At 33.8% G+C, this 15,153-nt stretch overlaps 1 protein-coding gene across 1 annotated transcript; it reads right to left on the bottom strand.

The window, feature by feature from the left end:
- Positions 1-4,096: 4,096 nt before the first annotated feature.
- On the bottom strand, positions 4,097-13,295 carry LOC110111881 (importin subunit alpha-2). The gene is made up of 11 exons (XM_020843936.2): positions 12,943-13,295; positions 12,643-12,739; positions 12,458-12,549; positions 12,248-12,379; positions 10,903-11,088; positions 10,652-10,815; positions 10,449-10,527; positions 6,151-6,279; positions 5,600-5,727; positions 5,137-5,514; positions 4,097-4,492 (listed from the first exon to the last, which is right to left on the bottom strand). The coding sequence occupies exons 1-10, from the start codon at positions 13,150-13,152 to the stop codon at positions 5,139-5,141; spliced, it is 1,593 nt and encodes a 530-aa protein (XP_020699595.1). The 5' UTR covers positions 13,153-13,295; the 3' UTR covers positions 4,097-4,492; positions 5,137-5,138.
- Positions 13,296-15,153: the final 1,858 nt, after the last annotated feature.

The raw sequence follows: 15,153 nt of genomic DNA, 5'->3' as shown, positions 1-15,153 counted from the left end.
TCAAGAGCTTAAAGTGTACATGGAAAGTTTGAAATATTAACCGTGTGCCAAATGGTCTCTAAATTTGGCATGCTTATAATAAAATATAGCATCTTAAAGAGATGAATCCGAAGAGCCCATGATCACTTAGTAGTGATAACAATGTGACACTTAAATGTTGAATGAATTTCGTGATTAAGGGAATTAATATGATACGTCTGATGTAGTGTTCTTATTTTCTTCATATTTATGGTGCATGTCACTCTAAAAAAATTAATAAATATGCCCCCACTCTTTAGATGAGGCGACCTGGATCTTATACTTGGGCTTGATATTCAAGATAGCTCATAGGCTCTAAGAATCTCGAAGCTCCACCTAAGAACCACCTTCAAGCCATCGTTTGACCATCATTATTGGACTATCACATAAACGACACTATTGATAAACCACTTGACCACCTCTATTGGACCACCATCCCCTGACTACAGTCCTCTGAACATTGTCCCTTGACTTCGATCCTTAGACCTAGATGTTCGACTATAGTTCTTTGATCAGCATTGCCAAACTATGGTCCTCTAACCTCCTTCTTTTGACTATAATCCTCTTACAGCCAATGCTCAACTTCAATCCTCTAACCCTCATCGTCTAACTAAGGCCCTCCAACCTTTATCACCCGACTTTGGACCTTTAACCTCATTCACCTTACTATGATCTCCTAACCATTGTTGACTAACTATGGTCTTTAGAACTTTATCACCCGACTATAATTCTTCGACCATCATTTTCTAACTATCCATTATCATAGAATCTTCTAATCATTTTGCTTGGCTATACTGATGTCTAGTGATTTCAACTCCTACCATCATTAATAATGAACACCAACTCTAACTCTCAATGTTAATATGAAGATACAAGGCTAAATATATTGTCTACTTATTGTATTGAATCAATGCCATCCCTAGTGGGAAGGTATCATTTATAGTTAATGAAAAGAACTATTATAATAATTTTAGTTGATCAAGCCCCATCATGTAAAAACACTAGTGCCTCTTACAAATTATGAACTACTCTGTTCTTTTTTTTTGTGCTTAATCTTCATACAAATGCTAAGACAATAGAACGCACCATTTATGAGAATTTATTCTTTGTTGGGGGCAACCATTACTATGTCATTGAAAGGTCATTCATATCAGTATCTCATGCATAATTATAGCCGGGAAATACCTTTGTCTTCTATCTTTTTATTAGTTATAAAAGAATCATGTAAAGATTGGGCTATAAATTCACATATAACATCAAAAAATAAAGCCCTAAGTATGATTTTAATCAGTCTCCTCTAAGCTATCATATATTGTTGCATCCATTTTATAGAAATCAAATTAGAACCATAAAACAAAAAATAAAAAATAATAAAATTTATTTAAAATATATAAATCATGAAATCCTATTTAAACAAAAAAAAAACTAAAAAATTTAGAAAATTCATTCATTTAATCCCTCAACAAATTTTTTAATGACAACAGAATTAATGAATAACAATGATAATGATTTTCTTTTTTTTTTTTTTTTTTGGTCATAAACAGAAAATGATTTTTTTTTTTTTTTTTTTTTTTGGTCATAAACACTACTTTGAGAAGCATTTACAAAAAAAAAATTGAACGTTTTCATATAAATTTCTTAAAATTCGTAATCAGTAAATTGACATATTTATTTACTACTGATATTAGAATTTTTTTTCTATGAAATGATAATATTTTAGTAGTAAAAAATCATAGGAAAGTTCACAACATCTGCAACATGTACAAAAGTTATAGAAAGTTTTGGGTTTAAGTTAAATTTTAAAACCCAAAAATATGGCAATTTAACATTTTTTTTTTTGGACATTTAATTTAAAAAATTTATAAAACCAAGGACATAAAGTTCTGTGCCAAAAAAAAATAATGGAAGAAAAAAAAAACTACTTTTAAAAAATCAAGTTTGAGAATGGCAAAACTTATTTAAAAAAAAAAAACTCAAAATAGCGGTCAAAATATAATGATCTCTCCTTGATTGAAATTCATCTATTCTTTAGAGAAATTCCAAAGCAAGTGTCCACAAGAATTTGAAGGCTTGTTGTGAGTTTTTTTATTAGATAGCCATGATTGAATGCACATGGCTCTGTTTCTATATTTTTTTTCTAGTTCACAGCCAGAGAAGAGCTCACCTAGGCTAGGCTAGATTCAGGGAAGCTTAAGGCATGCGTTGGGTCACATGAGCAAGCTTGGCTCGGGCTAAATCAATTTGAATTGGGTTTAGACCCATTTAAGCTAACTTAAGGTTGATCAATTGGGCTGACCCAAGTAAACCCAATATATGGGTGGGACAGAAGTGAGTAGCTTAGAGTATTAGGAACTCGAGGTTTGAGTCCATGTTAAATGAAATTTAGGGTTTAATTTAAAGAATATGCTTTATGGGTCAAATGAGTCAACTATGATTGATTGGTCAACCATGGTCTATCATGGGCTCAAATAAAATTAGTCATGAATGTGGAAGTGTTTAGAGGTCTTAGGTGACAACCCTAGACCTGGGATTTGATTTAACCTAAGAAGGGCCATTTAGGTAAATTTAGGGTTTAAAAGGATTAATGGTCACTTGCTCAACCAAGACTTGACCATGAGTCTAAATGGGCCAAACCACTTAAGAGGTGAGTTTAGGTTGATTTGAATCACTTCTAAAGGCTTGGGTTTAAGTTTAGGTTGAAATATCACTTGTAGTGCCATGGGTTATAAATTTGTGAAGGTTAGGTTTAAAATAGGTTTAGCCTTGGACTAAGACTTGAGATTGCCTTGGAGACTCCCTATTTCTCTTGAGAAGTGGTTTAGGAAATATCTAAGTCACTTAGGTTTGGTGAAGACTAAATCCTTTGGTTTCCTTCTATGCTCTCCATATGCTAGGTCTACACTGAGATAGGAATACCTAAGCACTACGGATGAGAAGAGGAAGGGATTTGGACCTCATTCAAAAATAAGGTCAACAATGTCCTCCACTATTACATGCTGACTGCATAAGTGAAAGATCCTTCACATAGACCTCAGGCTAAAGCAATTTTAGTTTAAGCAATCTATCGCATCTAAAACCTATTTGAATTGAATAATAAAGCTCATCTGTAACTCACTCGGTTCTATATCATTTGCAATAAAGCATATGAATTTTTCAACAATTTTTATTTGTTAGCAAATTGTATTACAAGCACCCTCTGAACTTCAAAAAATAAATAATGAAAGAATGGTAGATGTGAGAATCACCTCAAAGATGAGTCCTTGAAGATAGTGAAATTAGCCTACAAATTAATCCATCATTGATATCAAGTAGTGAGACAATCGATTCCAACTCAGTGATATGGTCATCATCATGATCCACCTTTTCCTTAACGACCTTAGTGAGGGAGATTTTGAATTTTGCAAGCCGTTTGATCATGGAAATCTTACTTAAGAAGAAATTAATTAGTGTCAGCTCTTTAATCTACCTTTCTTCTTGATAGTGTTGAGGTCAACTCCTCACTATTTTGGTGGTGCATCTCATGAACAATTGAAGTATAGGTAATGGCTTCATGCTCACTGCACCATTTAGGATGTTAAAGCTAGAATTGTCCATGAATCATAGCCAATTATACTAAGAATAATGAGTGAAAAGAGACTAGAAAAATACTTGAACAAGAAGCTAAAAGATTTCTTAAAATAAACTTGATTACAAGAACTGAAAACAGAATTCGAAACCTATATAAAAATTATTTTTATTATAATACTCACAATTCAAAACCTATATAAAAATCACTCAAATTTTGATTAATTGAAATCAACTTAATTATATTTAATACTTCGTTTGAAATATTTTCTTAGTGCTTTAAAAAACAACTTTATAATACAAAATATAGCACTTTAGCAAGAACTGAAAACAGAATTCGATCATCAATAAACTATAAAAGATAATAACACTAATACTGCATACTTAACAAAAAAAAATTTGATCAATGAAACCAGACAAAGGATTACATAAACTTCATTAAATAAAGCTCTGTGGAAATGCATATGAAGCTGAGAGCAGTCTAAAAAATGATATAAAAAACGTGAATATCACAGATCCCAAAAACATCCGAATAAATTCTTGCTTTATGCATAATAAAGAGTAATACAAAACACTGTACTAGAATCAACAAACCAGAACATAATAGTCCGCCTATAAAATCTAAAAATAATCTTAAAAATAATATCAGGCAGTTACCAAGGGTGAAGAGAAGATGCTAAGCTCAAAATATTACATCAGATCACACATCTGAAACTCCTCACCATAGAAACAGAAAGCTCCAGGATGAGCCCAACCTCCCCAAAAACGTTTATTGACGCCCATCCTGCATAACCCGACCACAACAAACTGGACGCCAGGACAGATAAACCGACTGGACCGTGACCGACATGACTGGACGCACCCACACCGAGCTGAGATATCTTAGGAAACTTGGCACGAGAAGCCACCCCTGAACATACAAAGCATTTTCAGTAAGAATTAAACATATAGAGCTATGATGCACAGACACAAACACGGCTACTCGGATACGACACAACACGGGACTCGTCAATTATTGAAAATATAAGACAGACACAGGCTGGCCACGGTATTATAGTTTTTTTCTATTTTAAAAATAGTGTATAAAAATTAAATAAATATAATTTTAAAAATAATTTGAAAATAATAAGTCATGTAACTAGAATTTATGCTTAAAATGATTAGTATTAGGATGTCCAGAGTTAGTGGTTGATGCCGTTTATCAAGCACCAAGAGAGGAGATAAAAATACCTTCACTGCCAAAAAGAAATGGAAATGAGAATACTCGATGATCGGGTATTAAGTGCTGACGTTGATTTGATGTTTTGGATAGGAAATAAAAAATTTAGTTTAAATCCCACAAAATACAAGAAATTATATTTTAAAAAATTCATAAAATATTTAAGGTACGTGTGTCGGACACATGTGTCCAATTTGTATTTAATATTTTTTAATCGGACACGTTTTCGGCGGAAAATGTGTGTCGGACGAGTGTCGTGTCGGATACTGCACGCCTCTTTGAGGAGAAGTGTCGGTGCATCATAGTTATAGAGGTTGGGAAATCAGATATTCTACCTCTAGCCAAATTTGAATCCACCGGAAGGGACGGAGAACTGTTCATTAGCTCCAAAGTTGAATCCGGTTTGAGCAGTATCGCCAGCAGGCATGGCTTCATCCTCCTCTTCCAACCAGTAAGTCTCCAATATCTTTACAGCTTTCTCGTAAATCTCAGTGTTGTCATGGCTCTGGAGATTTTCAATCTTGTCTAGGCCTTCAGCTTCATCAATCATCTGAGCATAGAGGTTCACCCCTCCAGTGGTTCCAAGGTTTTTCTCAGCCTCGCCAACTTTCAGGATGTTCTCGAGGCCCTCCAAGCAGACTGTCACGATTCTGGGGTCTGGGCAGACAAGAAGATCACACAAGGGCTTTATGCACCCCTGGCCAACTAGAAACCTGAACACCAGAAGCACAAAGAAACAGTCAAACAAGACTGCCGTCTCAATCATGGAAGGAAATATTTAAGAGAGGAAAGACATACTTTATTTGATCATGGGTACCCCCAGAAGTGGCATTTGAGATGGCCCATGCCGCCTCTTTCTTAATATCAAACTCCGCATTTTGAAGCAAATCTACCAGAGGACCAATAATATTAGCCTCAATCACGGCCTGCAAATCCAAATAATGAATCAGTATTCCCAGTCCCAAAAAAAAAAAGTGCACCAGTTTTTTATACAACAACACCATCAAGCCTTTGTTCCACTACATGACATGAATCCTTTTTCGTCATTGTGTCATGTTAAAAGTCGAATTCTCAGGATTCATGTCATGATTATTCGACAAATTTTATGCTGGCTGTCGACTACATAACGCAATCCTCCACTTTTCTCATCCAGGACTTGGGACCGTGCACTAGTTTTTATATAATGTTTATTTTCCCATGTGACCAGGTGCTACTCACGTCAGATAGAATGAACAAAACTTTCATCAGTTTTTAACTAGCTTAAATGTCTTGTGTGCTTCAAGGATTAGTGGTTGAGAGACTTTATGTTTGCACAAGTGAATACGCTGGGAAATATCTATATCCAATACCTGTATTTGCTCCTTATTTCCAGCAGTTATGTTTGAGATAGTCCAACAAGCTTCCTTCTTAATGCTTTTCTTATAACTCTGTGTCAGTAGATTCAGAAGGTATGGAAGAGCACCGTTGCCGATGACATACTGAACAAAGGAAAACAAAGTTAGGGCGCACTAACAAAATGAAAATAAGAGGAAAGATGAGTAATATTCCAAAACTCACTAGAACACATAAACCCAGAAAATACAAAAAAAAAAAGGTTTCTCCTGCACTAAAAGAGAGTGATATGGCATCCCGTCACTTCAATATCATCAGCGATCACTAGCAAAAACTTAGACTTGCCACGTTACACTCGTCTGAATGTCAGAAAAGTTAAACTTTCTTCTAGCAAATGTAAGAAACTATTGATGCCAACGTTTCTGTTAGCTATTCATGCAGTTGCCAATACTTTGTCATTGTTTAGATTGAAGGTTAGTGCAGGAAATGAAAAGAGATCCCACAAGTTTATGGGTTCATAATTAATCATCAGCATAGATTTGACCTATCAATCAATGCATCAGCATTGATTTGTCGCTTTTTTCCCTTTCCTTCCACTCAAATTCTCAATATTCAAACAATAGCCCTAACAACACTTGGGCAGATTGATTTATTTTATCATGTCTGTTACATATCAAAGGTGAGTTCCAATATTTAAAATTGCACAATTGGATATTGAGGAGTTTTTTATTCTTGACGAGAGGCATAAAAGCCTCAAGACATCTTGAAGTGTAAGCCTCAAAATTCAAAAATTAGATAAAATGAAAATAATATGTTAAAAGATGACATTAACTTTCTATTGAACTATAAAGTAACAACTTGACATACATATGAAACAAAAAAGTACACAAGATGTAAAGTGGCAAGTGATAAATTGCATAAAATAGAATTGAAATCCAATATTACAATAGCAAAATAACATAAAATATCATAATTGCATAGAAATATCATATAACATCAAGTTCAACTCAAAATTCCTTATTTCTCACTTCACTACTACTCTACATTTAATTCTTAAAAAAAGTTAGAATTGTTGATAACTCAGATAACATTTGCATTTTCATCATTGATAGGGTCTTTATTTGAGTCTTCATCATAAAAAATTAGTCTCCCCTACCACACCCTGTAGAGTCCACCGCCACACAATATGCTTATTTTTATTTATTTCAGACATTGTTCTCTTTCATAAATGCTTGTCATCAATATAAAGTTGGGCACAATAATCCAAAATTTTTAAAGCACCAAAATTTTTAGAGAAGATGGTGGTGGTGTACGGCTTCCAAGTGGTCCCTAGCAGTGACTACGGTAGTGGTCGCTGTTGTGGAGGCAACGAGCTGAAGGTCTAGTCAATCAAGAGAAAACTATTGTGGGGCGGGGGTGCATGAAGACGTTATTTGTTTGGAGCTTTAGTTTAATATTTAGATAAGTTTTAATAAAAAAAATATGCACCTCATGCCAACAAGACGAGGTGCACCTCAGCCAATCTAATCACATGCCTCATAAAAAGTTCGAGGTGTAAGCGTTGATACACCTCGAGACATTTTTCAACGGAATTGTGTTGAGGTAGGTCTCAAAACGAGCCTCATATTGTATAATTTTAAACAATGGTGAGTTATGATGGTGCTATGAAAAATATATGGCATGCCTCCTGTCACTAAAATAGGCAGGAAGGTGGTAATCTCCAAAAAAACAATTGCAGGTCCCAAAAATGGATAAGAAAGATTTAGTAAATGTTAGGTCAACATCCACTAATAAAACTTTTAATTGCAATACAAATTTGAAACATGCAGATGAGCATACCACCATATTGGCTTCAGTACATGTGGCAAGCACCGACTTTTGTTACACTAAACATCTACATGACATCTTCAATCTTGCTGCTTTAAAATATCCACATTACACGAATAGATATCAAACTATGCGAAAGGTGAATATACACACTTACAAAAACATCACAGCTCCCATAGCTCCACAACCATTTCGAATGAAACAACTCAAGCTGCAACAGAGCAGTATAATTCTAGCAAATATGATTAATTCTATTCATCTGTATTTATTACAGTTTCTCCCCATTTCATGTTAGCTCATCACCTCAGTTTGTTATTAAATGACCAGCTAAATTATTAGTTACTTTGCCGCTGATCTGCAATATCAACCTTTTGTCCACAACTTTTGCTCTTAATTACTATGCTCTTTTTTTACTCGCTGAAATAATACTTCTATAAGCCATCTTATCAATTGGCATTTGACCTCAAAACTCTCTCAAACTATTCAAATAAATCATTCCCTATCAACTCCTATTGCAGAAAATAAAGAAACAAAAAAATAATCAAATGTTTCTATTTCTACTCTTTCAAAATAAATATTAAAAAATTAAAAACGCTATCTTCCCATTAGTCACTTATAAGCCTACAACATCCATCACTCAGGCGACTGCAAACAAAAAAAGAAATATGCCCACTATAGTCTTGCAAATTTGGTGGTAAGGATAACTGTCTATAAAAGCTATAGAAGCAAATCTGTAATTTAAATAAATTTAAACATCAAATATTAAGACACGTGTACATTTTTTTTAATTTAAATATTATTTTAATCCGACACGGACCAACACGTCCAGGTCGTGTCGGACGCATTTCCATGTCTGCCACTAAATTCCCTCTTATGAAATAGTGTCGGTGCATAATAGAAGAGAAGACAATCCTTCAATAATAATATGAATATAAGTATTTCTACCTTTTCATCTTTCCTATAAACTTCTTAAGATGCTCGTGTTCCTCTCCAATAAACCCATCAATCATTATTCTATTCACCAACAAGCATGACGATCCACAATGCCCGTAGCATCTTCTTTTTACTATAATTTTCTACTTCTCTAAAGGGAATAAAGTAGCAATCAATCTAGATATTAGAACAATCACAAGCAATTGGTCCACAGATAATACAGAAAAATGAAAAAAAAAATAAACATAAAAGCAAAAGTCCTATAGTTGAACAAAAAACACTTCTCGTTGATATAGTTTAGCGTGGAAATTGCAAATCTAAAACAAAACAAATGAACTACACTGGCCATGGCGTACTCATATACACCATTTGATGTGTGCCCATGTAATTTAATACTTTTATACTTCTAGGAAACAACTTGAACAAAGATCTTGTCCACAATGAGATGAAATATATACCATTCTAACCAAGGTAGATTTCAACCGGATCCACTATATCTAACTCTTTATTGATTTATGTTTATATATAGAAACCATGGATATAAGCTTTTGTCTTGAAAAAAAGATATTTTTGATATTTTGACTTTGCATTTAAAGGCATAATTTGCCACTTACATATGTTACAAATCACAAGGTCTTTGATATTGCAAGCGTTTGCAAAAGGATCACATGGCAATGGAAATTCCAAAACTGACACAAGTCCCTTTTTACTATTAAAGAAAAGGAAGTAAGGCACGATAATAAATTTCACGTAATTCATTAGATTTCTTTAGTTCACTCTTTAACTCTCTATGCTTTTCACTTTTGCCTTTCATTTATCATCCATCCGCCTTCCAAAATTTTTCTATATTTGTCATCCTTTCAAATCTCCAAATGTGTATCAAGTAATGCCTGTGTTCATCATTGCAAAACCTATAAAACCTATATAAGAACAAATAAATAAGAAAATGAACATATATATATATATATATATATATACCAACCAAGCACCTAGTTTACTGAAGGAAACCAGGCAATTCAAAAAGCAAAAAAATCAAGCATAGAGAAAAAATAATATGCGGAAATTGAAATATATTAGAAGAACATTTTCATTGCCAACAAAAAAAAAATCATAATTACAATCCATCACATCATCCTCAAATATTTATCTTAAGTAATTTACAAAACACATAAGAAATCCAATTAAAGTTGTGCCCCCCTAGTTTACACTTAAGTAATTTACAAAACACAAAATAGAATATTGGAAATGTAAAATATAAATATATCATAACTGATGAATAAAAATTCTTCATTGTTGATGCTCAACCTACAAGCTACGCATATCACAATATTGAACAAATATTGTAGATTCTCCTGATCATGAACAATTTTCTCTAGGCTTAATGCAAAATGCAATCCAAAATTATTTTGGAGTCCAAACAAACACCCTATATCCCACAATGTAACTACAAGTTTTATGGACCTCTCAAGAATATTGGATTAACCAGAAACTAAATCACAATCTCAAGAAAACGGATGGCCTAAATCAGAAAGCAGGCAATTATATCTTTTATTACCTGTGTCTGTATATCATCTCCAGTGACAATGTTCCCAACAGTTCGAAGCGCAGGGATTAGCACTGAAGGTGACGGATGGCTGAGTAAAATAATAAAATTCAACAAGACAAAGAGACAATTATAGTAAAGCATTAGAAAGAGGGTCAAGAAATCAAAACATTAGCATAACACAACTGAAATCTCTTGCGGGGATAATAACATACAAAAGAAGCTCGACCAGCCGAGGTACAACTTCGGCTTCAATTACAGATTGGATTTTGTCATTTGTGCCATCAGAAAGATAAGAGAGAGCCCAGCATGCATCAGTGAGGACTTCCTCATCAGTTGAATGGATGAGATGTTTAAGTGCAGGGAGAGCAGGCTTTGTCTGGTCCAAGGGCAAATTAGTAGTTAGAAAATGAAAAAAAAACAATAGATAACAATACAGTAGAGAAGAAGCAACATGCTGCCAAACCTGCTCAAAGTTGGGTTGTGGTTTCCCCCTGCAAAAATTTGATAACGTCCATGTGGCATTCCTAAGCATGGAGAGCTTAGCATGGTCATTCAGCTGTGCCAGCAGTGGCATCAATGCACCATTGGCAAGAACAAGATCCCGACACTTCGGAGAATCACCAGCAACATTACCCAATGCCCATACAGCCTAGATATAAAAAAAATTCAAATGAGAAAAACCAGTCACAAAATTCTATGTGAAGGAAGTGCAAAGAAAACTGCTCCTATCTATAATTTATTCTTATACATTCAAGCAGGAAAGGAAGGGAAAATTAGTAGTGTTTTAAGGAGGCCTCATTCTCCAATTGTACTTCCATAATTTGAACATATAAGAAATCCAATTATTTGCAATTAGAAATCTGCAAGTAAATGAAGTGGGACTTCAACTTCTCCAATGAAAGCTCAATAAGTGGACTTTAACATGACAGGCTCGACTGTAATTCCTAATCAAATGTAAGAAAACCTCCAATAGAAAAATAAAATATAACGTGAGTTCAGGTAGAGGGCTGAAAACATTAAAATGGGGTACTTGTACAAAAGTTGCTTTTCTTTCAAGCATTTGTAGGATTAGTATGCTCATCTATGCTATTATGATATAATGGGTTTAGTTTGCAATCTATATGTTCAAAAGAAGTGGAACTTTAACTTCTGGGGGAATTAAGCTTGAGTAATGTTTCAAAGGCCGGTTCTATTTCAATATTCACAAACCACTCAAATATAAAACATATTTCATCCATCACTTCATCGAATACAGTGACATTTATTTTGGTTAATCAACCAAACAACCAAAAAGTCTCACACTTTAGGTAGCCACTTAACTGCACTAAAGTTCGCCCTAAGTGGAAGGGATTTTCTTTAACAAGCTCCTATCCTCAATGAAAATTCGATGAATATTTTAAATACACAAGATAAAATGCAGAATATTGGTCAGGGGGCTTCAGAATGTAAGAACAGGTGGTTGGAGGAACACTTCATATGGAAATGCTAATGGGAAGACCTAGTAAGTCATGCACAGATTATTTGCACTAAGATTTGTACATTAGAACAGTCAAGTCTAGACCAAAAATAGATTTCTTAATATAAAAATAAGTTGATATTTCAATTAGTCTATATGCATGTTGACATATATAAATGCAAAAAATTCAATGCCGAAGAAGTCTGTCCATGATGAGGATGCCAAGAAGGAAGGGGATATTATTTTCTCCTCAAAACTGGGGTTCTAAATTTCAATTAATTCTAAGAATCCTCATGCCTTAATCTAAACATATAGTTCCATGAAGAAATTTAAATATGGCAGAAACATATACCTGTTCTCGCACATCATCACTGGGCGAACCAAGAAGCTTAACAAATATAGGGACAGCCCCATGCTCTATCACAACTTTGGTATTATCGGAGGTCCCAGAGGCAATGTTGGTGAGTGCCCAAGCAGCTTCAAACTGCAACCAAAATTTCATTTTCTCAGATATAATGATAAATTAGATTTGGAAAAGTATGAAGTGAATCCCATGTCCAACCTGAAGTTGTGGAAAGTCATCCCTTGTAAGAAACTCAACAAACCGTGGAACAACACCAGACTGGATAACCTCTTCGATAGGGGGGCTGCGTTCTGTTTGAAGATTAGATCCCAAAACATTAGCAAAGTTAACCCCTCCAAATTTAATTTACATTAAACAAAAAGTGCTAATCAATTATGCAATACCTATTGACAGTAATTTACGAAACTGTGTGGTTGCTTCGAGCTGCAAGGAGCTTTCTTCCGAGTAAACCCCGGATACCATAGCCGGAAGACTCTCTAGCTGTTACTCCAGCACCGTAAGCAGACAATTTTCATTAGTTGACATAGAAAACCCTAAATCAAACTATGGTCATAATAAATAAGTGCAGGAAACGGGCGAAGCTGGAAACCCTAGGGATAACAGGTAAAAGACGGGATCGCAGCTAGATCGACGCAAAAGGAGATGAGATGCGTAGCGAAGAGAAGCAAGATGAGAGTGCAAACCTTTTTCTCCACAGTTGAGGTTTGGACAGATGAGGGGAAAGGCTGAACTTGCATGCCTTCGCGGCGCTTTTTCTGGAGATTCTCCTCCCGCTTGTTCTTCCGGATCTCGACCATGTTGTCCTCCCTCCGCCGCCGGCCCTCCTCCGCGTCCACCGCCACTTTGTACTTATTTCGGCGGACCTCCGCTCGCGCATTTGGCCTCAGCGACATCGCCTCAGATGATAGAAGATCGACGTGAAAGAGATGACCGCAAGAGAATCGTGAGAAATATACCCTGGAGAAGCGAAAACCCTAACGAAGAAAAAGCAACCTGTTTCGCTGTTTCCTCTTTTTTTTTTCAACTAAAGAGAAACCCTATTGGCGTAGAATTTATGTAGTCGTAAATTATTTTTAAATCGGTGGAGATCTAATTAATTATTATAATAAATTAATATTTCTATATTATTTATTAGCATCGGAAAAAAAGGAATAATTTGCTCTAAATATAAGGAGAAATTATTCAGTGCGGTCTTTGAATTATTCGGAGACGAATCAGAATATATAACGACATCCGGTATATAATGGTACACATCACATACATAACAAAATAATGATGTGATGCTTCCTGATTCGTCTCACGATGACGTCCGGTAGCCGCACATAATAATTTCTCAAATATAAGAGCATTACCTACTTCTATAAAATTAAAAATTTACAATAAAGGAGAAAAACCTTTTTAAAATAAAATTAATATATTACTAAAATGCCACTTAGAGAAGAAAGAATTGGTTATCTTGCTTGAATTAATTTTTAAGTTGACAAAGATAATATCTAAGATAGTTTTAATATAGTAATAGGGTGCAATCATATTCTTGATAATCTCAATAATATTCATCTTTTAAGGCTTAAGAAAAGATGAGCAATTTTTTATGATGTGTAGGGTAGGAATATCAATATTTAATGCTTTTGATTATTTTATCAAAGGAGCTATGCACAATTTTGGGCTTATAAGAAAAGATTGTGCAAATTATTATATTAATAGAAGATCAAAATAATTAAAAATAATAATGCATTAATTTTCTAAAAAAAAAATAATTATAAGAATCATAAGCCATATAAGTTGATAAAAATGACATATTACTATTTTTTGGGGTTAATAGGTGGATTGTTATAATTATACTTTATATGGAGATATTGTATCATTTGATATGAGGCTTATAATGCATTGTTATAAGTTATAGTTTGAGCCAAATAAATGAGTATAGTTTGAGCTTTCCAAACAAGCCTGAGTTGAGCTCAAGCCCAAAAAATAGAGCTCGACTGGAGCACGAGCTCAATGAAAATTAAATGAGCTTAGCTCGATAAGGCAAATACTTGACTCGCTCGACTCGTTTATACCCCTAGCACATATGCCACAATATTCATCAAATGTTGATTTAGATATCCATAATCAAAAAGTTTTATTTGGAGCTATATGTTTATGTGATGAAATTATACCACTATGGTATAGAGCAGGCTATTCATGCTTGTTATGATAGATCAACTAATTTCTTGATTTGGCATGATTTTCGAAAGTAGAGTAGATACAATATTTAGTAAGAATATATGAGATGATTTAATCACTGCGTATATTTATATTGATGATATATTATTTGAAAATAATAATGAATATTTGTGACATGAATTTTCATCAATGAACTCTAAGAAATCTGAAATGAGTATGATAGTAGAACTCATTTTTTTCAAAAGAATTTAAGTGAAGCAATGAGGAAATGACATTTTCATGTATCAAACTAAGCAAATAAATGAATTAATATCAATATTTGACAAGAAATGATTTAAATTACGCAAGAGCATCATAAGATAAATTATAAAATTAGACTTCGATAAATTAATCAAATTAGTTGAACAAAAAATTATATGAATATGATTAATTCACTACCGCACATTACTACTAATATCTGACGCTCCAAAATCTAATATGAAAGAATTTTCTTTTTTACCTCTTAATTAATCTACTAGAGCTACTAATTTTTATTTGTTAAATAAAACTAGTAGAAGCAACCAAATAAACCAAAATATTTTATTATATTCATAATTTATCCAAAATCTATTTATAATAATCATAAGTTCAATCAAAACATTAGTACATCAATCTTTCATTTAATACTTCTAACAATAAAAGAATAAAACATAAATTATAAGAATCTAAACCTAAAATCTTAGAATCAA

Source organism: Dendrobium catenatum, unplaced genomic scaffold (assembly GCF_001605985.2).
Source record: "Dendrobium catenatum unplaced genomic scaffold, ASM160598v2 fragScaff_scaffold_1220, whole genome shotgun sequence".
NCBI classification, from domain to species: Eukaryota; Viridiplantae; Streptophyta; class Magnoliopsida; order Asparagales; family Orchidaceae; genus Dendrobium; species Dendrobium catenatum.
The sequence above is the reverse complement of the archived record's forward strand: the minus strand, read 5'-3'. Positions and strand labels throughout refer to the sequence as shown.